General features: G+C 37.8%; 1 protein-coding gene across 1 annotated transcript; it reads left to right on the top strand.

The window, feature by feature from the left end:
- Positions 1 to 15,358: 15,358 nt before the first annotated feature.
- Positions 15,359 to 16,734, top strand: LOC104112725 (ethylene-responsive transcription factor ERF027-like). The gene is made up of 2 exons (XM_009622730.4): positions 15,359 to 16,017; positions 16,420 to 16,734. The coding sequence occupies exons 1-2, from the start codon at positions 15,522 to 15,524 to the stop codon at positions 16,575 to 16,577; spliced, it is 654 nt and encodes a 217-aa protein (XP_009621025.1). The 5' UTR covers positions 15,359 to 15,521; the 3' UTR covers positions 16,578 to 16,734.
- The last annotated feature ends 9,582 nt before the right edge of the window (positions 16,735 to 26,316 follow it).

The following is a 26,316-nucleotide window of genomic DNA, read 5'->3' as shown; positions in this document are numbered from 1 at the left end:
GTTGACCCTTTGCCCCAAAACCGCTCCTACCACATCGTCATTGGCATCGCACATGAGCTCAAATGGTAAGCTCCATTTGGGTGCGGTAATGATAGGAGTGGTTGTCAATTTATATTTTAGAAGCTCAAAAGATTTCATGCAATCTTTATTGAACACAAACTTTACATCCTTTTCTAGCAGCTTGCACAAGGGGTTCAACACTTTTGAGAAATCCTTGATGAACCTTCGGTAGAACCCCGCGTGCCCAAGAAAGCTCCTAACTCCCTTGACAGAAGTAGGAGGAGGGAGTTTTGAAATAACTTCAATCTTTTCTTTGTCCACTTCAATACCGTTCTTTGAGATCTTATGGCCGAGGACAATGCCCTCCTCGACCATAAAGTGGCATTTTTCCCAATTAAGCACCAGGTTGGTCTCTTCACATCGGGCCAACACTTTGTCAAGATTATCCAAGCATTCTTCAAATGAGTCCCCCATAACACTAAAATCATCCATGAACACTTCGAAGAAGTCCTCCACTATATCCATAACTATTGCCATCATACACCGCTGAAAGGTAGCCGGTGCATTACACAAACCAAATGGCATCCGTGAAAACGCAAATGTATCATACGGACATGTGAAAGTGGTTTTCTCTTGGTCTTCTGGTGCAATGAGAATCTGCTTGTACCCTGAGTACCCATCCAAAAAGCTATAACAGGCACGCCCGGTAAGTCTGTCCAACATTTGATCAAGAAAGGGCAATGGAAAGTGGTCTTTGCGGGTCACTTTGATCAGCTTTCTGTAGTCCATACATACCATCCATCCGGTGACAGTACGAGTGGGGATCAACTCATTTTTCTCATTTGTGACCACAATCATACCCCCTTCTTCAGCACACATTGTTCCGGTGAAGTTCATGAACTATACGAAATAGGGTACAAAACCCCTGCATCAAGCCACTTGATAATTTTCTTCTTGATGACCTCTTGCATAGCCTCGTTCAACCTCCTTTGATGTTCCACAGAGGGTTTGGCATCATCCTATAGTATAATTTTGTGCATGCAAAAGGCGGAGCTTATACCCCGAATGTCAGCCAAAGTCCATCCAATTGCCTTTTTCCTTCTTTGAAGTACCACAAGGGTGGAGTCTACCTGCACGTTAGTTAGGCAAGCAGAAAGAATAACAGGTAATGTGGAAGAAGGGACTAAGAATTCATACTTGAGGTGTGACGGCAAAGGCTTCAACTTCAATGTTGGTGGCTCCTCGATTGAGGGCTTTGTTGGTGGAGACTTTCGGTTTTCCAAGTCCAAGGAAAGTTTACGGGGCCTATATAAGTAGGATCCCATTCCTTGCAATGCATTTGCACATTCAACCAAGCATTCCTTTTCATCATCCTCATAGTTTAACAACACAGCTTCAAAGGGTCTTCCACATTGATCATGGAACTTGTGTCATCAACTATCACCTCTGTCACAAGATCCACAAAAGAGCAAACTTTATTGCTATTTGGTTGCCTCATTGATTTGCACACGTGGAATATAACTTTTTCATCGCCACTCGGAAGGTGAGCTCCCATGCTTCCACATCAACCAATGCCTTCCCTGCTCCTAGGAAAGATCTCCCCAATATTATAGGCACCTCATAGTCGACTTCGTAGTCGAGATCACAAAATAAGCAGGCAAAATAAATTTGTCGACCCGGACTAGAACATCATCAATAATACCAAACGGTCTTTTCATTGTCCGATCCGCCATTTGTAATCTCGTGAAAGTAGCTCTTGGTTGCCTAATACCTAGTGTCTTGAACACGAAATATGGCATCAAATTATACTTGCTCCCAAATCACACAAGGCTTTTGCAAAATCGGCGCTACCAATGGTGCATGAAATTGTAAAGGCACCGGGATCTTCAAGCTTTGGATCCATCGAGTGCACAATGGTACTCACTTGATGAGTCATTTTGATGGTCTCACAATTCATAGATCTCTTCTTAGTTACCAAGTCCTTCATGAACTTGGCATATCCCGACATTTGTTCGAGAGCTTCCACTAAGAGCACATTGATTGACAAACTTTTCATCATCTCAATAAACTTCTTGAATTGGTTTTCATTATTTTGCTTTGCAAGCCTTTGAAGGTACGGTGGAGGAGGCCTTGTTAAAGGGGCCTTGGCTTTAGGCACTACCGTTTCCGATATGTCTATCACGTGTTCCCTAGACGGGTTCACATCATTTTGTGTCTCCTCCATATTGTCATCAATATCGATCCTCACTTAATCATTCACATTATCATCATTGGCTTGAATCTCATCATCTTCTTGCAACCCAACATCATCACTCACAATCTTCTTTGGATTAGAGGTACTTGCATCTCCACCTCTACCGTTTCTTGTGGTCACCGCCATAGCATGGCCTCTATTGTTCCCACCCTTCAGGTTTACTACCGTATCACTTGGTAGTTCCCCCTTAGGGCGAGTATTCAATGCTTGAGAAATTTGACCCATTTGTACTTCCAAGTTGCGAATAGAGGTAGTATGAGAGGCTATTTGGGCATCGGAGTCAGTATTCATTTCCATCATTTGTTTGAACATACTCTTTATTCGCCTTATCTCATTGTTTGAAGAACTTTGCCCTTGACACGAATATGGAGGCGAATTATTGGGTTGTTGATACATCGGAGGCCTTTGAAAGCCCGACCCCCGGTGGCCTTGATTATTATTATTATTCTAACCCCCTTGGTTTCCGTTTCCGCCTCAATTGTTGTTGTTGTTCCCCCAATTCTGATTGTTGTTCCCCCAATTGTTCGAGTTGTTGTTGTTGACATTGTTCCAATTCCCTTGGCCTTGGTTGCCCCAATTTTGATTGTTCCCTTGCGATCTCCATTGTTGATTTGGAGCATTGCTCCGTTGACCTTGGTAGTTATTAGCATATAACACTTGCTCACTTTGATCATCATAAGAATCGTCTTGATTGCAACCACAACCACTTTGCTCATATTGATCTTGATTGTTTTGCACTTGTTAATCACGCTGTCACCTCTTGTCGACCATGACATTTATCCCTTCCATGGCATTTACTTGCTTTGTTCCTTGAACTTGCTGAAGCTGGGCCTTTGCTAACTGATTCATAGTAGTTGTCAACTCAGCTATGGTTTGTCCGTGATAAGAGAGATCCTTGTGAAGATAGATGAAATTAGGGTCACCCTGAGGAACATTTTCCCGACTCTGCCAAGCTGAGGATGTGTCACACATCTCACCAAGTATATCACAAGCATCGGCGTAAGGCATTTTCATAAAATTTCCCCCCAGCTAGCTAATTCACCACACACTGGTTGGTCGTGATGCCCCTATAGAATATCTGTTGAATCATTGCTTCAGTCATATCATTGTTTGGACATTCCTTGACCATTGTCCTGTATCGCTCCCAGATTTCATGTAGGGGTTCATTAGGTTCTTGTTTAAAGGATAAGATCTCATCCCTCAATGCTTCCATATGACCCGATGAGAAAAACTTGGCTATAAACTTTTCTGCCAACTCATCCCACGTGTGTATGGAGTGGTTGGGTAGCCTCTCGAGCCAATCCAAAGCTTTCCCTCTAAGTGAAAATGGGAAAAGTCTCAATCTCAGAGCATCCTCCGACACGTTCGTCTTCTTGCTCCCCCAGCATGTGTCTACAAAACCCTTTATATGCTTGTATGCATTCTGATGAGGAGCTCCTGTGAAGAAGCTTTTTTGCTCCAATAGGGTCAGCATGACATTTGTAATTTGAAAATTGCCTGCCCGAATCCGGGGCGGGACAATTGCACTTACGTAACCTTCATTGGGTAGCACCAGGTGTGCTTCCTATGGACGAGGGCTTGGAATGTTGTCAACACTGTCTAACTCCTCGGCAACGGTGCCAAGAAGTGATCAAGGCCAAACCTACACCACAATAAAGTAGTGAGGATAGTCGATGCAGTTTTACCCAACGAGGTCTGGATCGATTTCCACATGGAGTTAATTTGGCTTGGAGTTGGGTATCTAACTAATCTAGATGTGCCTGTTGTTCCTAATTGCACTTCCAAATTTGGTGAAAGTTTTCAAGTGCTAAAAGGCACTAGAGAACTGACTTCCGCCTAGGTGAGTATCTAATGGGTCCTCAAGATCTAGGACCAGCTTGTTATGATTGGGGTCGTGATATAACCATCACACATAAGTGCTCACTCTATACCTCTCGGTAGTTTGAGTGACTTTGCCCGATTTGGCTTTCTCAAGCCCAAATGGGTGTTCATACAATACAAGTAAAATTGGATTAAGTCGGGTATTACTATCTATAGGTTTAACCCTTTAATTGGGGCTATCAATCTCTTGAGTTCACCCTAATTCCTTGTTAGCCTAATTTTCCTAGACTCAGTCCCTCTTTCTCAAGAAGAGCCTAAGTCATAAAGGCATGAGTCAGTATTTGCAACCACTAATTTTATAATTTTAGCATGAATTAGGCTAAATCTCACTAACCCATAAATAATAAAGCCCTAAAATTTAAGACCAATTAAATATCCACACTAGGGTTGGGTCACAACCCTAGCTATGGGGTCTAGCTACGCATAATAACAGCAGAAATCAAAGATAAAGATGAAATATAAGCCATAATATTAAAGTACAAAATGAAAATCTAAAGTTTGAAGGTAAATCTACTCTAAAATTGCCCGAAAAAGGAAAAATCAGTCGTTCACGTGCTCTGCTAAAAATACTTCTTTTAAAAATGTCAAAAAGGTCTATTTATACACAACTGAAATTTTCGGACAAAAAAGCTCCTGCGGAGGATTCACGGATGCATAATTCTGATCGCGTTCGCGCTTGAGCTTTCGCGACCACGTAATAATGAGCGCGGTCCACGTTTCTTCAATACTGGGCTTGGATTGGGCTTAGTTTCGCAGATCGCATAATTTAAACTGCGTCCGCGTGTGCTTCCATCGCGACCGCATAAATTGGACGCGGACCGCGTTTTTCAGTTAAGCCAGACTTGAAGGATCTTTGAACCTCAAGATGCGCTCTCAGCGGAATTCCCTTCGCGTCCGCGTAAGATCAATTCGCGGCCGCGTAAGATCAATTCGCGGCCGCGTAAGATCAATTCGCGGTCGCGTAATTTGGACGCGGGCCGCATTCTTTATTTGAGCCCAAACAGTAGAGTCTCTGAACCTCGAACCATGCTCTCAGCGAAAATCTCCTCGCGGCCGCGCCAAAGATTTTGCGGTCGCGCCTTTCCAATGCGGTCAGCGGTGGTTTTAGTACTCAAAGCAGCTTCTGTGAATCTACTTTCGCGGACCGCGTAATAGTGGCCGCCTCAGTGGTGGTCCTTACACGGCCGCACTTTTCTGCCGCTCTCAGCGCTCTAGTCCCAGCCTTGGATTTGTGCAGGTTTGACTCATTCATGAGTTGATTATGGCTTCTTTGCCTCATTATGACCAAACCCTGCAAGCAAGCATATTAAGTTAGTTTTCGGGTATACCTTTACGCATTGTTTACCCAAAACCTAAGCAAAAGAGAGCAAATAATAGGCTAAAACCCCTAGTTATTAGAGGCCAGGCCAGATATTATACCCTTCCTGCTAGGATAGAGGTCGTTGCATCCGATTATATTATCACAGGTATTATTCCGGTCTGTCGTAGAGATGCATCAGTCTTATTTGATCCAGGCTCCACTTATTCTTATGTGTCATCTTATTTTGCCCCGTATTTGGACGTATCACGTGATTTCTTGAGTTCTTCTATTTATGTATCTACACCCGTAGGTGAATCTATTATTGCGGACCACGTATATCGGTCGTGTTTAATTGTTATCGGAGGTTTTGAGACCATAGCTGATTTATTATTGCTCAGTATGGTGGATTTCGATATTATTTTGGGCATGGACTAGTTGTCGCCCTATCATGCTATTCTTGATTGTTACGCCAAGACGGTGACGTTTGCTATGCGAGGTCTACCGTGGCTAGAGTGGAGAGGTACCTCGGATCATGTTCCTAGCAGGGTTGTTTCATTTCTTAAAGCTCAACGAATGGTTGAGAAGGGGTGTGATACGTATCTGGCCTATGTGAAATATGTTAGTGTTGATACTCCTACCGTGGAGTCAGTTCTTGTAGTAAGAGATTTTCCTAATGTATTTCCAGCAAATCTTCCGGGTATGCCATCCGATAGAGATATTGACTTTGGCATTGATTTATTACCGTGTACTCAGCCCATTTCTATTCCACCATATCGCATGGCCCTAGCAAAGTTGAAAGAATTAAAAGAACAGTTACATGAATTACTTGATAAAGGCTTCATTCGGCCCAGTGTATCGCCTTGGGGTGCTCCTGTCTTATTTGTGAAGAAGAAGGATGGTTCTATGCGGATGTGAATTGATTACCGCCAGCTGAACAAGGTTACAGTGAAGAACAAGTATAATTTGCCATGTATTGATGACCTATTTGATCAGCTTCAGGGTGCCAAAGTGTTTTCTAAGATCGACTTACATTCAAGCTATCATCAGTTGAAAATTCGGGAGCCAAATATCCCGAAGACTGCTTTTAGGACACGGTATGGTCATTATGAGTTCCTTGTAATGTCATTTGGGCTAACCAACACCCCAGCAACATTTATGCACTTAATGAATAGTGTATTTTAGCTCTATCTTGATTCTTTCATCATTATATTTATTGACGACATTCTGGTATATTCCCGGAGTCGGGAAGATCATGAAAAGCACTTGAGGACTGAGCTTCAGACCTTGAGAGAAAATAAGTTATATGCAAAATTTTCAAAGTGTGAATTCTGGCTTGATTCAGTGGAATTTTTGGGTCATATAGTTTCGTACGAGGGAATCAAGGTAGATCCGAAAAAGATTGAAGCAGTGCAGAGTTGGTCCAGACCATCCTCAACTACAGAGATCCGGAGTTTTCTTGGTTTGGTGGGGTATTACCGTCGCTTTGTAGAGGGATTCTCATCTATTGCAACACCTATGACTAGGTTAACCCAGAAGGGTGATCCGTTCAAGTGGACCAAGGAATGTGAGGAGAGCTTCCAAAAGCTCAAGACAGCTTTGACTACAGCCCCAATATTGGTGTTACCTACACTTTTTGGGTTTTATACTGTGTATTGTGACGCGTCACGTATTGGTCTCGGCGCAATGTTGATTCAAGACGGTAGGGTGATTGCCTACGCGTCCAGATAGTTAAAGGTACATGAGAAGAATTATCTGGTCCACGACCTTGAGTTAACAACTATTGTTCATGCCTTGAAGATTTGGTGGCATTATTTATACAGTGTCCATTGTGAGGTCTACACCGATCACCGGAGTCTTCAACATCTGTTTAAATAGAAGGATCTTAATTTGCGGCAGCGGAGATGGTTGGAGTTTCTTAAGGATTATGAAATCAACATTATTTATAATCCTACCAAGGCCAATATAGTGGCAGATGCCTTGAGTCGTAAGGCGGAGAGTTTGGGCAGCTTAGCATATTTACCGGTAGCAGATAGGCCTTTAGCCTTGGATGTTCAGGTCTTGGCCAACCAGTTTGTTAGACTGGATATTTTCGAGCCGAGCCGAGTTTTGTCTTGTGTGATTTCTCAGTCTTCCATTATGATCATATCAGGGAACGTCAGTATGATGATCCCCATCCGTTTGTCCTTAAGGATACAGTTCAGCACGGTGATGCCAAGGAAGTCACTATTGGAGATGATGATGTATTACGGATGCAGGTCAGGCTATGTGTGCCTAATGTAGATGGTTTGCGTGAGTTGATTCTCCAGGAGGCTCACAGTTCATGGTACTCCATTCATCCGGGTGCTGCAAAGATGTATTAGGACTTGAGACAACACTATTGGTGGAGGCGGATAAAGAAAGACATAGTGGAGTATGTAGCTCGGTGTCTAAATTGTCAATAGTGAAATATGAGCATCAACGACCAGGTGGATTGCTTCAGAAGTTAGATATTGCAGAATGGAAATAGGAGCGGATCACTATGGATTTCGTTGTTGGGCTAACACGGACTTAGAGAAAGTTCGATACAGTTTAGGTGATTGTGGATAGGTTAACCAAGTCAGCTCATTTCGTTCCTGTGATAACTACCTACTCATCCGAGCAGTTGGCTCAAATCTATATTCGCGAGATTATCAGACTTCATGGCGTACCGGTATCTATCATCTCTGATAGGGGTACACAGTTTACCTCATAGTTTTGGAGGGCTGTACAGCAAGAGTTGGGTACTCGGGTAGAGTTGAGTACAACATTTCACCCTCAGACAGACGGGAAGTCCGAACGCACTATTCAAATACTGGAGGATATGCTTCGTGCGTGTGTGATGGATTTTAGGGGTGCTTGGGACCAGTTCCTACCATTTGCTGAGTTTGCTTACAACAACAGTTACCAGTCGACCATTTAGATGGCTCCGTATGAGGCCTTGTATGGTAGGCGGTGTCGGTCTCTAGAAGGTTGGTTCGAACCGGGCGAGGCTAGACTATTGGGAATAGACTTGGTCCAGGATGCCTTGGAAAAGGTTAAGTTGTTTCAATGTGGATCGGAAGGTTCGTGATGTTGCATTCATGGTTGGTGAGTGGGTCCTGCTCCGGGTTTCGCCTATGAAGGGGTGATGAGGTTCGGGAAGAATGGCAAGTTGAGCCCTAGGTATATTGAACCTTTTGAGATTCTTGAGAGAGTTGGAGAGGTGGCTTACAGACTTGCACTACCACCTAGTATCTCTGCAGTTCATCCGGTATTCCATGTGTCTATGCTTCGGAAATATCACAGCGATCTGTCTCATGTGTTAGACTTCAGTTCGGTTCAGTTAGAAAAAGGATCTATCTTATGTTGAGGAACCAGTGACTATTTAAGATAGGCAAGTTCGAAAGCTAAGGTCAAAGAACATTGCTTCCGTGAAGGTTCAGTGGAGGGGTCATCCGGTCGAGGACGAACGTTTGTTTTAGAGGTGGAGAATGTGATGACCCAAAATATCATCTTTAAAGTTAATAATTAATTCTGTATTCTAAGACCTCGAAAAGTATTATTTATCATTACTCGACTTGCGTGCGCAGTCCGTAAATTTTTTGAAATTTTTTTATGTGAAAAATGGATTAAAATGTGAATTAAGAGCTTTAAACTCAACTGAGTTGACTTTGGTCAATATTTTGAGAAAACTGACTCGGATCAATGTTTTAACAGTTTCAGTATGTATGTATCGTGATTTGGGACTTGGGAGTATGCCCAGAATCAAATTCCGATGTCTCTAGCCCGAGATATGGAATTTTGATGAAAAATTAAAAGTTAAAGTTTAAATAGTGACCGAATGTTGAATTATGTGCAAAAGACTCCGGAATAGAATTTTGATGATTCCAACAGCTCCTTATGGTGATTTTGGACTTAGGAACGCGAGCAGAATTTTATTTGGAAGTCCGTAGTGAAAATAGGCTTGAAATGGCTAAAATAGGAATTTAAAATTTGGAAGTTTGATCGGGGAGTTGACTTTTTGATATCGGGGTCGGAATCCAGTTCCGAAATTTTTTATATCTCCATTATGTCATTTATTACTTGTGTGAAAATTTTGAGGTTAATCGGACTTGATTTGATAGGTTTCGACATCGAATGTAGAAGTTAAAAATTCTAAGCTTCATTAAGCTTGAATTAGAGCATGATTCATGATTTTAGCGTTGTTTGATATGATTTGAGGTTTAAAATAAGTTCGTATGATATTTTAGGACTTGCTGGTATATTTGGTTGAGGTCCCGAGGGCTTCGGGTGAGTTTCAGATGGTTAACGGATAAAAAATGGGGCTTAAACAACTCTTGTAAAAGTTGGTGCAAATTTTCTTGTGCTGAGCAATCGAGCCCAGAAGTCGAGCCCAAAAATAATCGAAGGCCAGAAATCGAGCCCAGAAATCAAGCCCAGAAGCCGAGGATCGAAGGCAAGGCTCGAGAGCCTTAATCGAAGGCAGGCTCGAGAGCCATGATCGAAGGCAAGACTCGAGGACCATGATCGAAGGCAAGCTCGAATGCTAGTGATCGAAGGCCCAGAATCGAGGGCTATGACCAAGGCCAGTGATCGAAGGCCATAAAGATCGAAGCCATCATCGATAGCCAGGATCGATGGCTGTGATCGAGCCCCAGGGTCGAGGGCCATGATCGAGGTCCAGCCCGGACAGATCTGTAAGTTTATAAAACTGAGGATTTCGTCCCATTTGTCATTTTTGACGAACCTGAGCTTGAGCATAAGCGATTTTTGACAGCTTTTCCAAGAAAAATATTTGGGTAAGTGATTCTAACTTGGATTTGGTCAATATACACAAATATATCATTGTTTTCCCCATTTAATTAGTGTATTGAGATGGAAATTTGGGACAATTTTGAAATCTCATAAAAAAGAATTTTTGAGATTTCTGTGTCGATTCGGAGTCGGATTTGAGTGAAACTGGTATGGTTGGACTCGCAATTGAATGAGTTATCGGATTTTATAAGTTTCGACGGATTCCGAGATGTGGGCCCCACGGGCGATTTTTGAACTAATTTCGAATTTTATTAAAAAATATAATATTTTCTTATGGAATTGATTCCTATAATTTTATTTGACTGTATCGAATTAATTATGACTAGATACGAGTCGATCGGAGTCAGAAAATCGAGGAAAAGACATACTACTTGGTTAAATTGGAGCAAGTCGAGGTAAGTGACTTGTCTAACCTTGTGTGGGGGAAATTTTCCCTAGGATTAGTATGGAAGTGATAAATTGTAATGTGTTGAAAATTATGTATACGAGGTGATGGGTGTGTACACCGGCTAAATGTGAAAGATTATATTTTTAAATTGCGTAGATCATTGTTGCGCATTAATTAAACTATTTTATTCTGATATATTCTTCATCATTGATTTAATGTTTTAAAGTTGCTTGACATTTTCCTGCTAATTGCTTTACTTGTTTAGTTGAAATTTGATTTCTTTTATTCTGTGCATTATTTGAAGAAACTTTTCTTTAAATTAAATTTTATTAATAAAAGTATTTGACATTTTTAAATTTGGTATTGAAGCAACATATTAAAGATTTTAAAATATTATTTTGCTGAATTATTTATTCCTAAATATTTTTGTAAGATTTTCCTACTCATTGTGATGGAGCTGTGAGATCTTTATTGTGAAAAAATATTATTGATGATTTATGTTGGCATGAGCCGTGAGCTCTTTATTGTGAAAAATATTATTGTTGAAGTATTTTGGCAAGTTAAATTATTTGATCACTTGAGGTGCAAATTGTGATATATTGTGATGTTGATACACATACGGTGGTATAAGGTCTGGGTATTGAAATGCATGCGGTGAGATAAGGGTGGCTTGATATGCGTGGCTAGTAGGGGGAACTACTAGAAGTCATGCGGTGTGATAAGGATGGCTAAAATACGGGATACTATTTCGAAAATAATATTTTCTTTAAAATAAATTGTGAAGGCTTCCGCGGTGAGATAAGAAAATGAGATATTGTGAATTTACTTATGATTTGGGACTACCAGGCGGTATCTCGTGAGTGCCCTTGTTGATATTGATCTATGGCCCATAGTTGCCTTTGATTATTTGTTGTGATTTTCATAAAGTTGAAAGGAAATTTTGTTTTGATTCCAAGATATATTATTTGCCATTATTTTGTTTAACTAAATGGTGACATGCTACTTGATTCATTTTCATTGTCATTTTATTTTATTATTTTGTTAAACATTTAACCATGAAATTATTATTTTCCAGTAGGGCCTGACCTGAATCACTTAAATTATAATTATTTAAGTGGTGTACTCATACTATGCTTCTGCACATCTTTTTGTGCAGATCCAGGTACTCCTTACTAGCCCCGAAATCAGTGAGTTACCTGTACACGGAGACTTCGAGGTATATCTGCCAGCGTCCGCAGACTCCGGAGTCCCCTTCTATCATTATTGTGTTGCTTCCTTATTTTCTTTAGACCTTGATATATATAGAGTCATTAAATTCTTATATATATATATATATAGAGAGAGAGAGAGAGAGAGAGAGAGAGAGAGAGAGACATTGAGAATAAATTCTTAGAAGCTTGTGAATTATTTCTACCGAGTTTTGGGAGTTGAAATTGTTTGAATTGTAGTTTATTTATTTCAGATTTAAATTTTTATTCCGCATTGATAGGCTTACCTAGTTTTAGAGAGTAGCTGCCATTACGACATCCTACGGAGGGAATTTGGGGTCGTGACAGCTAATGAGGAACCTGGTTCCTCTAAAATGGCTAGAGTGAATGTGGTCAGGGATGAGAAAAGGGAGAATTTGAGAAATCATAAGGTGCTTTGGGGCCGCACATTTGCCCATAATATCCTTGATATGTCAGGAATGCGTCAACTGGCTGACATATGTGAATATCAACAGTGGACACATTTGTTCATTAGTGACAGTCCCAAAGTTTATGAGGCAGAAGTGCGCAGTTTCTATGCCGACTTCTTCACAATTGAGGATGATAATATCTATCTGAAAGTGAATGGTGTTGATTTTGTGATGGAAACTACTATATTGGGAACCATTTTGGGCATGCCTACTGAGGGAATGTCCACCACTGAGGGAACCTGCTCTTCTAACTTCAGAAATGTCATCATGAAAGATAAGGCCATACAACAAGGGGAACGAGTACACAAGAAGGACCTCCTTATAGTGTATCAACTTATGTTTGAATTGGTGAACAAAGTTCTACTCCCACGCGTAGAAAGATGGTTCATTACTTCACGAGCAGACCTGGTTCTCATGGAAGCACTGGATGGCTACACCACTATAAACATGTCTGGTCTTATGATAGAACATATGAAGAAGGTGACAGAGTTGAAGGATGGTAATCATGGGTTGCGTTACGGGTTCTCCTCACTAAAGTTTTTGAATTTTTCAAAGTCCTTTTGGGAAAAGCTAAGGTGGGAACTCGCAAGCAAACCTTCTCCAAGACCACCCTAGAAGAGTGTGAGTGCATTGACCGAAGTGGAGGGGTTGGCAACAATTCTACTATCTCTCAGTTGATCACGCTCATAACAGTGCCACGAAAGAGATAAGGAAGCCGAAGGCAAGGAATGCCATTCTCGAAGGTATGCTCAGTCAGGTTCAGGAGACACCTGGTTCTAGCAGCTGTCACAACACAGAGGTTGCCCATCTGACAAAAGAAAATGCCGACCTCAGGAAACAGGTTGAGGACCTGAAGGAGAGACTGCTCAGCGAGCAGGTGTCAGCTAATGCTCGAATGGACATCCTTCTTAGAACCCTTGCCTCTTCATTTGGGCCTTCTCCTTCCGATGCTCCCTAAAAATTATTCCCTTCCCAATGTCAAGTTCCTAGTGTCCGCCCTCCATTTTTAGTCTTAATGATGTTTATGACTAGTACCATTTGTTGTTTTTATTTTGTGGATGTTTTGGTAATAATGAAACTGCTCCATGCTTAATTTCCAAAAATTAATGGACGATTCATCCTTTTGTTGTGTATGTCTTGCTCTTTTGCTCTGTTTTTAGTCATGATTGTGTGCACACATGTGGAATGAGTTAACCAAGCTAGACTTTTTTTTGCTTATTGCTTGCTGTTGATCTTTTTATGATGCCAAAAGGGGAGAAAATAATTGAGGGGGAACAAGCTAGGGTGAACAGATTCAGGAGGAATACAAGAAACTGATCTACCATTCAGGTTCTTAGGGAGAAATTCAATTATAAGTTTGTCATCATCAAAAAGAGGGAAATTGATAGGTTATATGTATCCATGTTATGTTTTGATGATCTAACAAACTTAATGATAAGAACCATATAAGGAACTTGTTACATATCCTCAAGTACTTAAAGAACAACAAGTCTCAAGTTGGAGACGTGGTTCAACTCTTCAGAGTCAAAGGAATAACATAGGGAAAAGATGGCCACCAGTTCCCTTGGTGAATGTACAAGTCAACTCCCCACAACTGTAAAGTTGCTGCCTGTACACGCATTAATGCAAAAATAGTGCAACAGTCAACTTTATGGGGAATGCGCTTTACCTAACTTGCTTGCATCATTCAAGTGATGTCACAAATGAATTATTAACATCAAGCAAAGGTAAATACAAAACATTTACACATTCAAGAATCGATCAAGCATTCTCTCAAGTGTGTGTCAATCTTGTAAGTGATTCTTAAGGGTATCAAGAACAAAGAACAATATAATAAATGACTAGTTTCCTGTATTGAGTCATTACATGTCCTTAGTTATGCTGCACATTTGTTAAAGCACTTACTTGTAATTCCTACTTAGCTTAGTTAGAAGCATTGTGTAGGAAATCTTTCTAAAATCATAAACCTTATGTTGGTGTCTTGGCTAGAGTTAGTCGAGTTATAAGTTTTGTAATAGAGTTATTACAAAGGGGCTTGTCATAGAGTTTTTACAAGTTAGTGAGGGATTAAGAGGTTAATTCCTAGGTTACAATAGTTTGTAATTTGAAGTTTGCTCAGTAGTGAAGTTGAAATCCTACAAGGGTAGGTCGTAATTTTTAATCCCGTGAGCTGGAAACTTTTCACGTAAAATTCCATTGTGTCACTTACTTACTGCAGTGTGCGTGTGTTATGTGAAAACTTATAGAGAACATGGTTCTCTACATAGTTTGGTGGACCTTTAGTTTCTATTAGATAAATACTTTGTTGAGTAATATTTTTGTATATAGCTAATCATGACATTAACGATACCATGGTTTTTAATACATGAATAAACATATATAAAGATAAAATTGGTTTTAATATACCAAATCAATAGTCGGTAAAAAATATTTTTAGCATAACTAATCTAACATTACTGATATACCTTATTCAATATTATTCTTATATCCCTACCAAAGGACCCCTAAGTTCAATGACCAAATAGCTAAAGATTATTGCAATATCCTTTGCTAGTACAATTCTTTTACCAAACGAGCCAAAGCTATTCTAGTGGACTAATCCAAGTTTCTATATTTCCAAAGAGTAAAAGAATTTAAAAAAACCAACAGCATTAGCACCTCCATTTGATATAATTTATTTGCAAATTGACAATACTATAGCAAAAAAAATAACGTCGACCATAAGAAAAATCTTCATACCATTAGATCATTTGGTTACAATAAAACACAACTTTCCCCCCTATTTGAATAAAAAGTACTCCCACTTTCATATTAAATTGTATGGGAAAATATTATTGCCAGCATGAAAATGGATTAAGCATAATAGATAACAGCTATTATTATACAAAAGCTGTAGTTCTTTCCAAATACGTGTGTCATTTTTGTCACAAGAAAACAAATAAAACCTTTTTGTAGCAACTTAACCACGAATTGCCCACGCTTTCACTTTTTTTAAATTAGACATATATATATCTTACAACTACCTCTTATATACCAAATATCACATTCCCCTTATGTATAGGTAGCTAGTGATGAGCACATAGACACCACTAAACATGCATCTCAAACCTTTAAACTTTAAATTTTGACTTCGTTCTACGTATGCATATATAACTAGGTGTTTAACTTTAGTGTACTAGTTAAAGTCGATACATCAACACGCATATATATGGCTGCCCTTTCACGCACTACCAAGTCTAGTCAACTATCAAACACTGTAGTTGAAAACAAACAGTCTGCTAGAACAAATACCAAACATCCTTTGTATAGAGGAATACGTTGCAGAAGTGGGAAATGGGTGTCTGAAATTAGAGAGCCACGTAAAACTACAAGAATATGGCTAGGAACATTTCCTACTCCAGAAATGGCAGCTGCTGCCTATGATGTTGCTGCCTTAGCTTTAAAAGGCAGTGATAATGTTGTACTAAACTTCCCTTGTCATGTCAACTCCTATCCACAGCTCCCTCCCTCACCTTCTCCGGCCGATATACAAAGCGCGGCCGCCACTGCGGCCGCGCTTATGAAGCAAGAAGCCGGAGAAGGTACAGTGGTGGCTCAGCAAGGCAATGATGATCAGTTATCAGGAAGCAATGGCGTCGGAGCTACATTTAATGAAGGGGATTCAGTTGAATTTCCTTCACTTGAAAATTATAACGTGCAAATAGGTAATGATATTTATTATTCCTACAAATGGTTGAATCTCTTAAACACTATATAAATGTTTTGTTAGGCATTTGTCCTAATTTTCTTACCATATTTGATTTTCCTATTTCTTGGAGAAAGTTCAACATATTTACCATAATTGATTTTTCCTATTACGAAAAGGAAAATCTAGCTTGCCACTTGTGTGTGCCTCTTTGTAAGGTTGCTCTCTCAATATTTTGTATGCTCTTTATATAGTGTATTGCTCATCTCCGCGTGTGGATGTAGGTCAATTGACCGAACCACGTTAAATATTTGTGTCTCTTTTGTTATCTGATTTATGATCGTTAAAGGTTTGCTTTGTTAGCTTTCGCATGATACCTACTAATTATTTCGATCCTAACATCTTTTCCATTTTTTTATAGGAGAGAAATATGTAGATGAGGATGATGTATTTTATATGCCTAATTTGCTTGTTGATATGGCGGAGGCAATGATGATGAGCCCTCCAAGAATAAACTCCTCAACATTGGAAGATTCAAAAGGAGATCCCTTGTATATTGAAAGTCTTTGGAGCTATTGAAGAGAATGAAGAAGAACACAATTCGCAAGTTCACTATAGTTTTTTGGTTAGTTAAAAATGTAATCACATGTTATAAACACGAACAATGATTAGCAGTTCAAAATTTGTTTGAGCTAAAACAATTCAAAGATATTCTTAACACAGTATTGATATTGTCCGCTTTGAGTCAAACCCTGAAATGATTTTCCTCAAAAGGTCTCGTACAATTAAAATCATTAAGAGTATCCAACTTTTTAATTATAAGTAGTATAGCTTCTTTTTCTCTTCTACTTTTTACGTGAAATTTTGTTCACACACATCCAACAAAATTTTGCGGGTTACAGAAGATTGATTTAATATGTAGTAAAAGATGTTATTGTATTTCTGTTAAATGGAGAAGATACTGGAACTCCTTTGATTCTTTTGAGTGATACAACGGAAGAGGTTCTCATGTTGTGTCTCTTCCTTTTTAGCAATATTACTATATATTATCATATAATTCGCTTATATATACACCGATAATATAAAAAAAGGTTACACATTAAAAATGAAAATCAGTACTGTTACGTTGGAAAATTTGATTTGTGACTAAACATTTGTTAATAATCTGACCTGCGTTGCCTCTCTTCCTTCTTCACTTCAACCGACACCCCTTCGTCGAAAAACTACACTGTTTAACTCGGTAATTTTTAAAAAAATGTGTATATATGCTATATAATGACACCCCTTGAATTCTTGGTGAGTTTATTTCTTTATATTTTGGCTCCACTTAATGAAAATCCTGATTCCGCCACTGAAGAATAGTAACGGTCAATGCTTAAGAAGGTTTTAGTTTAGAATTTAGTTTTTATATACTAACACTATTAAAAACTTTAATATTATTAGGTTTCCTAAAAAATAATTACATGTAATTATACTAATAAGTGAAATTAGTTATTCTTATAGAAAAATATAGCAGGCCATTTGTTGTACCACATTAAATTACACTAATATTATAAAAATAATTTACAGAAATTTATATAAATGAAATCCTTAATTTTTCACCTTCATCAATGATCCAGACACGTTAATTAAAAGAGATTTTTCTTTTCCGCAAATGAGAACGTTGTGAAATTAGCCTAGTCTACTGACTTTGTGAAGCAGATTTTAAAATCCAAAAATGAATCCACTTTAGGAATTAAATATAAATGACAAGGACCTTCATTGAAAATTAACTTAATTAAGTGAACTCATTGTGTGAGTGTCCTGGTTATTGAGATGGTTCGATTATGTCCTGTGTCGATTTACAAATAGTGATGACATAGACTTAAAATCACATGAAAGGAAACTGTCTCGAAAGACCTGCAAATTCTTAGAATATGTATAACACAATAAAAAAAAATGGTCTTAGTATATGATATCTAGACAATATTATTATTACATTTTTAAGAATTATTTCTTGAATATCTTGTTACCCAACAATTGATAATATCAATAAGCGTAATTTTTTTTACTTAATAGCGTGGCATGGAGAAGAAAGATAAGAAATATTTTACAACAGTTAAGTTCGATTGATAGTGTAAAAACCAAGTGTTTAATTTCTATCGTGTAAAGTACAAAATGCTTCATTTGACCGTAGATAATTAAAGGGATGCATGTAAGTAATTAAGCTAACTAACCCTATATATAAAAGATTATATACTATATATGTCTGAATTCACGCAATATTCTTTTTTTAAGTGCCCAAAAAAAATAATATATTTATACTTAGAAAACTTTTAACTTTAAGCTTTTTATTTTATTTTTATTGAGGTGTGAGGCAAAAGTCAAACCAAAATACAGTTACACAAATATTTTGATTTATTTTGAACTACAAATTTTAACTTCTTTTTTTCTGTTTTATATTTTGTGTTCAATCAAAAACCAACGTAAAGAGATTAACTTTAAATTTGAGAAATTTTAGGTGAATTACAGTGTCGACACGTTTGACCATATTATTACATCTTAAATGATGAATATTCAGTTATAGCTTATCAAATTCAAAGGAGATGGACATTATTAGTAGCAATCGTGTGTTCTGTTCTTGTCGAGATAAACGTGTCGGTGTTCTTATATTAATTCTATACGAGGATGTCTTATCCTTAGTTTCTTCCAAATATGATTAGCTGAAGATTTAAAATCCACCATTTGATGACACCTAAACTAAGAAATATGATGTTTTTAATTTCTAATTAACTTTTATAAACGTGATATTTTTAGTTGGGGTGAAATATATTTTTTTCATCCTTAATAAGAGGTTTCAAATTCGAGCATGCGAAATGTAAAATCGATTATGGCAAGGAGCGTGTCACCGGTCTTTAAGGGTCTTATACGGCACAAATCTAGATTAGTTGAGGCTCTAATGCGGATGTCGAATATAGGCCCAAAAAAATAAACTCATTTTTCTTTAATTGATACATCTTTTACTCATTTATGCTTTTGAATAATGGTTTTAAAGATTAAAATAATTAGGATCTTTTCTTTTTCAGCCGACACGTGAGATATTATGCTTCACAAAAATTGAAAAAGTAGACTTTGCTGTTATTTAAAGTTGTTAACTTATATATAGGAATAGACACAAGTGGAGGAATATAAGAAAGAGGGAGTAGGTAAAAGGTTGGCCAGGTGACAAACAGGTGCAGTTACAAGTTGAATAGGAAAAAATAAATTTACAAAGATATTTTGTGTTTAATTTATCTACTTTTTATGTTTATTTCTTGTTTTTATATTTATAAATATTTTATCAATCTTTTGTTAAAATGATCATATCACATATAACGAAAAGAACATCTATAACGACAATAAAATCTATCTCCAACAAAGACATAAGCTAAAACACTAGGGTTCATTTGGTTCGGAATAAAGATATATATCCCATATCTTATATCGAATAGAAAATATTAATATTTCATATAACATTTATATCAATTTTAGTTAATACCAATAACTAAATATAAAATAAAAATAATCTTAAATTTTATAACGAAAATAATATCGTAAATTCGACAAACAAATGACCCCTTAAAAGTTTCTTCCCATGTCTCGTCTAGTGGCGGAAAAATGAATAAAAAAATAGTTTAAAATTCATATAATTCACTAAAAATAGCTGGATAATCAAAAAATTTAAAAGTGGGTCATATATGGATAAATTTCATATTATCCACTAAAAAATGGATAATCAATATGTTTAACTTTTATATTTGCAAAGACTAATATAAATTAGAGGTTCCTCAAATTTGGAAGACTAGGAATTCTCCCAAAAGTAATCATATTCAAGAAACCATCGATAATATGAATATCTATATTATCTGTCTGATAATTCATTTTTATCAGTATTAAATAGTTGTAGAGCCGAATATTTTCTTTATTTTTATATTATTTATTTTTTACCCGTACATATCTGATCTGACCCGCTATATTGCCCAACTCCTAGTCTCGTCGGACAACCTTTTTTGAGTTTATTCATGAAATCATCAAAAAAAAGAAAAGGATGTCTCTCTTGTTGGACCATTTTCTTCTTTGTCTCTTTCAGAATCTGGTATTATAGTACAATAATATTGAGTAGCCGAAATTCTTTAGTCGTTGAAAAGATTAAAGAAAGTTTGACTTTACTTTTTAGCAACATATTCATGGCCGACTTAAACATCCCTTTCCTTCGCACTCTCTCGGATCCATCTTCCAATATTTATTCTTCATTTTAGGAGGTAAAACGCTCCCTATCATAAACTATGATGGTGACTTTATATTTAAAGAGTTGAATTCGAGCTTTTGAAATTAGAAATATGAAAGAGTATTTATTATTTTAACATAATCTTTAATAGTATGGTATGGGATATCAACCCACTATTTGTGTGTTTTTTGATAGTTTGGATGTAGTTAGGTTATCAGGATAAGGATATTAATTGTCCCGACATTAAATTTAAAATTATAGTTATCCGTATTTAATTGTGGGTATTAACTAATATCGGCAAAAATTTTATTTTAAAATATTGGTATTAGCTATTCCATATATGAGGTGGGATAGATAATCCCATGGGATATGACAAGAGTTATAATGCCAGTTATCGCAATCGTTAGAACACAATATACTATTTTGTGAGTAAATTAAAAATTATATGAGTAAACTTAGATCTAAGTCTAACATTGTCCAAAAGGAGTAATTTTACAAGAACTATATTTGCTTAACCTTTAAAATAGGGACGGATTTAATTAGTGTCCTAAAAAGAATATTTGCATAATCAGCCCATATATATGTAAAAAAAACATTGATCGGGCCATGTACTCCTTTAACTTCAGTTTCGATTAGATCCACATTTTTATGCAGAAGAATCAATCCAAATAGCGGCCTACTCAATTGCTTGTCAAATATATAATATGTATAATTTATTTATAATATATGTATAATTAGGAAGAAATTCAAAAATAGCTAGATTTACAAGTGGTAATTGAAAAATAGTCACAGTTTCAAAAGCAATCGAAATTTAGCCACTTTTTATGTAAAGATAAATTTGAACGAAAACACTGTTCAAAATCCAAAAAAATATTTCAGCATAATATACTGGAGTTCCAGTATAATATACCGGTCCAGCATAATATGCTAGAAGTTCATGCACATGTGCTCCAATCTCCAGTATATTATGCTGTAACTTTTCGCGTGTTGGAGTTCCAGCATAATATGCTGGAAGTTCATACACAGGTGCATCAATCTCCAGTATATTATGCTGGACCGGTCCGTATTGCAGCAAAATAGTGGCTATTTTTCAATGACTTTGCAAATGCTAGCTATTTTGATTTACCAGTCCGAAAAGTGGCTAGTCCGTACTATTTTTACGTATAATTAAGTACAATCAGTTAATAGTAGATTGAAAAAGTAATGGGAAAATGAAACAGTATAGCCGCTCTCAGAATGATTGCCGAAAAATAAATATTTTTTGTATATATAGCCACTCAAGAAAGGCCCAACTCGTTTTTCCCGAAAGGCCCAATTGTTTAGTTACTCAAATTATTGCAGTTTTGAGATAATTTCCTCCCTCCCTCCCACAAACTTAAAACATCCATTAAATTTAACATATGATATTATATTTAATATCTCAATTAACACAATAAATTCTCAAATTTTCAAATCAATTACACTAACAAAAATATCTGAGAAATCAAGTGATAGGGGATTATAGGGACTTACTTCTTTACTACTGTTTGTCCGGAGATCAAATTTTAAATATTTGAAATAATATTTGAAGATTATTTTTCTACTTTCAAATACTCTCTTTTAACTTAACTTCGAATATTAATCTTTTTCAATACTAACCAATTCATGTCCAAACGCCACAACTACAAGACATTTTAACATATAAGTCACGGGTTCGAACCGTGAAAGTAGTTATTAATGATTGCATCAGAGTAGACCGTCAACATCACACCTCTAAGGATGCGACTCTTCTCCGGACCTTGCCTGAATACGAAATACTTTATGCATCGGGCTGCCTTTTTCTGCTATATCAACCAAAGGCTGAAGTAAGCATGTATAGATCACAGGTTCGAGCCGTGGAAGTAGCCACTAATACTTGCATCAGGATAAACTATTTACATCGTCACATCTCTAGGAGTGCGACTCTTCCCCAAACCATACCTAAATACGAGATATTTTATGCACCGAATTGCTCTCTTTTTTTTTCGACGTATCAACAAAAGGCTGAAGTATGCATGTTAGCTGGACTAGTGGCAAAAGGGGATGGGACGTAGCTATTACGTGTAGTATTAAACCTTTAATAAAAGTGTCTGTATATTTGATTTCAGGAAACCCAACACTCAAATATAAAAGTGTGTTTTGTGAGAAACACGTTGTTATTTGAAGATGTGTAAGTTACTCCATCAATTTCAGTTACGTGTCTTAATTTTTCTAGGCACGAAATTTAAAAATATATCAAGTTAGAATCCATCCTAAACCAAAGATTGGTATCAAGGAAGATTTTTAAATTTTATAGTCTTAAACTAAATGTATGTGTAATATTATTAAATTACAGTTTAAAATTTGCGATCTTAGAAATGTTATTACATTCCTAAAGGGTGTATCATTAAAGATAAAATAAAAATGTTGGCTTTAAGAATTTACTAAATATAAAAACATAATATTCCTTTTTTTAAATAAATTAAAAAATATTCTATTTAACATAAACAAAAAAAGTAAAATACATAAATCGAAACAATACTTTATATGAGCGTGTATGTAGTACTTCGACCATGCTATTAAAAAGACTTCATCCTTATGTTATTTAATTTTAGCCAAAAATGATGTTATTACAAGGTTTTTTATCTTCTAGTTACGTCTGGATACTTAAAATGTGATACACAATATATCAAGAATAGTACTGAAAAAATACGTAATAATTAAAGAGATTGCAAATTGTTTATCCGTAAAACGGTACAGTTGAATTTATACGTGGTTTCGAGACAAGTGAACTAATTTGATCCTGAAATAATTGAAGAAAAATGTAGATGAAACAACAGAGATGATAGTTCCGGGAACAAAGTTTCTGGGCACAACAATGATGAGATCAAAAAGCGGAAAAGTAAGATTATATAAAGTTTTGTATAGAATATGATGTGAGTTTTTGCTAGACAATTTCGTATCCCCAACAATGATAACTTGACTCACTATTTATAGCTGCGTCTAGGGAAGGAGGTCCTAGGATCGTGCCCTCCTTTAAAGTTAATTATGAGGATCATTGATGAAAATGTCACGGTGAATAAATGTCAAATTCTTTGTAACAAGCCGTTGCTCTTAATGATGCAGAATATTCCTTATTAAATGCTACCGGAAGCAGATCATTTAATACACATTTATGAACGTTATCCCTTCCGGTGACAAGCGGAATGACTGTGTTCGGTCTTCAGCCATCCTCGTCTAGGGTTCCACGTGTCTTTCCTTTAGATAACCACGTGTCATATCATATTTCACCCTATACAGGTAGTTCCCCTGCTTTCCGATGACATAACTCTGTGCTATCGGAAAGTTGGTAGAAATACTTTTTTTGCGGGAATTACTATAACTCCCTCTGAAGGCTTCTGACGGTTGATTAGACGCACGTCTCTCCGCATTTAATGCCCCAAACACGCGTCATCCCATAATTCAGCACAACTTATGCCGATTATCGAGGTAATCATGGCCATGAATTTAGCCGCCAAAATTACACTTATACACATCATTATTTTCCTTTGCACTTCATAATTTCTCGAACTTCTGATTTGCATCTTTGTTCTCCATCATTTCTCTAATTCTCTTTAAACAAAAACCTTTTTCCTTCTTCTTATCCAATGGCTTCTTCCTCCGAGCGTGCCGGTTCTTTAAATAACAAGAATAAATACTAGGACTCTGCTCTTCCAACAGTGGGTTCCATCATCCCAAGGAGACTCTGTACCACAAAGGACTTAGAAAAGAAATCCTCTACTGCTAACCCTCGTACATGGGTTGCTAGTAGGTACCCTTCTTCCATTCGTCCTTCCAATATTCCTGTTCTGAAGGAATAATGTCGATGCCATTAGTTGGATATCATTACTCCTGATCTATCGGACCGAGTGACCCTTCCCAAGAAAGGTTTTACATACTTTTACACGTATCCTTTTACTTTGGGAGCATTTTCTTTGAGTGAAGAGCTTGTTTCTGTGATTGCGAAGTTTTGCCTTCGCTACCAGGTGTGTTTGGCACAGGTAATTTCTTTAGTGTGGAGGATTGTCGCCTGCCTTCGGCGCTTGTGCTAGGAAACTGGAGAGAAGCTAACCTTAGCTCATATGATGAATCTCTATTCTCCTAAAATCTTCTGCGGGGAAATGATATATCTCTGCAAGCGTAGCCACCATGCTCTGCTCTCTAGCATGTATGATGACAACGATCGTGTGTGGATGGAACGGTTCATTGCAGTCGCCACCAACGACATCATTCCGGCAACGGCTTCATATTTTTAGCCCGCTTGGAACCGCACTCGTAAGCTCTTTGTTTAGTATTTCCTTTTACTAAATATTTTTCTATAGACGTATTGATCCTCCATCCTTCATTTGTTTCAGCAACTCGATGGATCCCACTAGTGATAGAAGGCTTGGACCGGTGGGTTCAAAAGATCTTGGATGTCACGACGACCGAAAATCATTTTTGGAAAGAACTAACCCTTAAATACGGGTGGAAGGCCAAAAAGTATGGTAATTTTAACTTACCTTGCTTCCATTATTTTTTGTATATGGAGAACTTGGTTGAACCCTTCTGGCTTGTTCACATTAGGTCTACCTGTGAGCTTTGTTGCTGTCCTCGAGGAGGACGTCTTGGCTGATCCTGTTGATGCAGTGAGGCAACTTCAAGAGGCACTTACTCGAACAGGTATCTCCGGGACTGTTACGGGAGCAAACACTTCTTTACGGAGTCCCCGTCCGGAGGATAAACAACCGAAGAAAAGATGTTCCTCCGCAGTCGGGGAAAATAATAAGAGGGCAAGGATTGATGCCCCCGAGTCATCTCCGGTGGCGATGGTGACTGGTCCTCCTTCCGGGACGGTCATAGACACCGTGATGATTGATGATGATGAATATAGTGATGAGTGAGCTTCTCTACGTAGAAGACAACGATCCTCATCATCTAAATAGGATGCTCGACCTGTTGAGAGAGTTACACCAACCGAGGACGATGCCTCGACACTTGGGGAGAGTTTAATTTGGTAGAGAATGTGAACTTTCATTTTTGGGTCCCAATTGCTATACCCGGTACTGCTGGACTGAGTACTGGGTTCTTGCCGTCTTTGGTTGGCGAGCATCCAACAACCAGCCTTGCATTTGATGCAGCTGCTTCTCATTCTTCAACTCCATCAGCTTCATCTCTATCTTCACCAATACCAGCAACTGCTACATCACTTCCATCTTCATCCACTCTTCCACCAGTAGTTACTACATCGCCTCCACCGACCGTACCTTATAATGAAGAAGGTGTTCCTCTTCCACAGTCCCCAGTTCATGGGAATTTGGGGAAATATTATGTTGTCCCTTCTGAAGATCTACAAAGGAGAAGGAACGTTACTCTTTCGGTCTCTACCGTATGCAACTTGCTATCCCGGCAGGAGGAGCTTGCTAATTACCTAAAGCCTTTGGCTCAGAGAAATACTGGGAAACGATTCAGGCACTCTTGGGAGAGTGTTTGTTGAACAACTCCATGCACAATGCTGTAACGGCACATTCCTTTCTTACTTTGCTATTTCTTTTACTTTTGTATGAATGTATTCTAAGTTTTACTTCTTCTTATTTTGTAGGCCAACTTTCTTGATTCTGAGGGCCTTCGAAGGTTGATTCGCGAGAAGGAGGAACTTACTTTTGAACGAAATCAGCTTTTGGTGAAACGGGACCGAACTGTTCTCCGCCTCTCGGAACTGGAAACCAAAGCTACTAAGGTCGTTGTTTTGGAGGCTCGTTTGCAGCAAAGCGAGCAAGACTTGGTAACCCTTAGCCAAGAAATTAGTCCAGTGAGGGTTATATTTGATGAAGCCAAGGCCAAATGGGTAGAAGTCCAGGACGTCGTTCTTGCTAACCGAGCGCGAGGCTGCCTCTACTGAAAGAGTGATTAACTTAGAGGCATCCTTGAACTCCAAAATTAAAGAACTTGCTGTTGTAGGGGAGAAACACGCCCAGCTAGAAGAGAAGTACAGGAAAACTATCTAGCATAATAGGCTCTTTAGTTCAGCTGTCCGCGACCTTGATGCCAACCTCA

The sequence above is a fragment of the Nicotiana tomentosiformis genome, chromosome 12, assembly GCF_000390325.3.
Source record: "Nicotiana tomentosiformis chromosome 12, ASM39032v3, whole genome shotgun sequence".
NCBI classification, from domain to species: Eukaryota; Viridiplantae; Streptophyta; class Magnoliopsida; order Solanales; family Solanaceae; genus Nicotiana; species Nicotiana tomentosiformis.
This window is presented reverse-complemented; position numbering and strand designations above follow the sequence as displayed.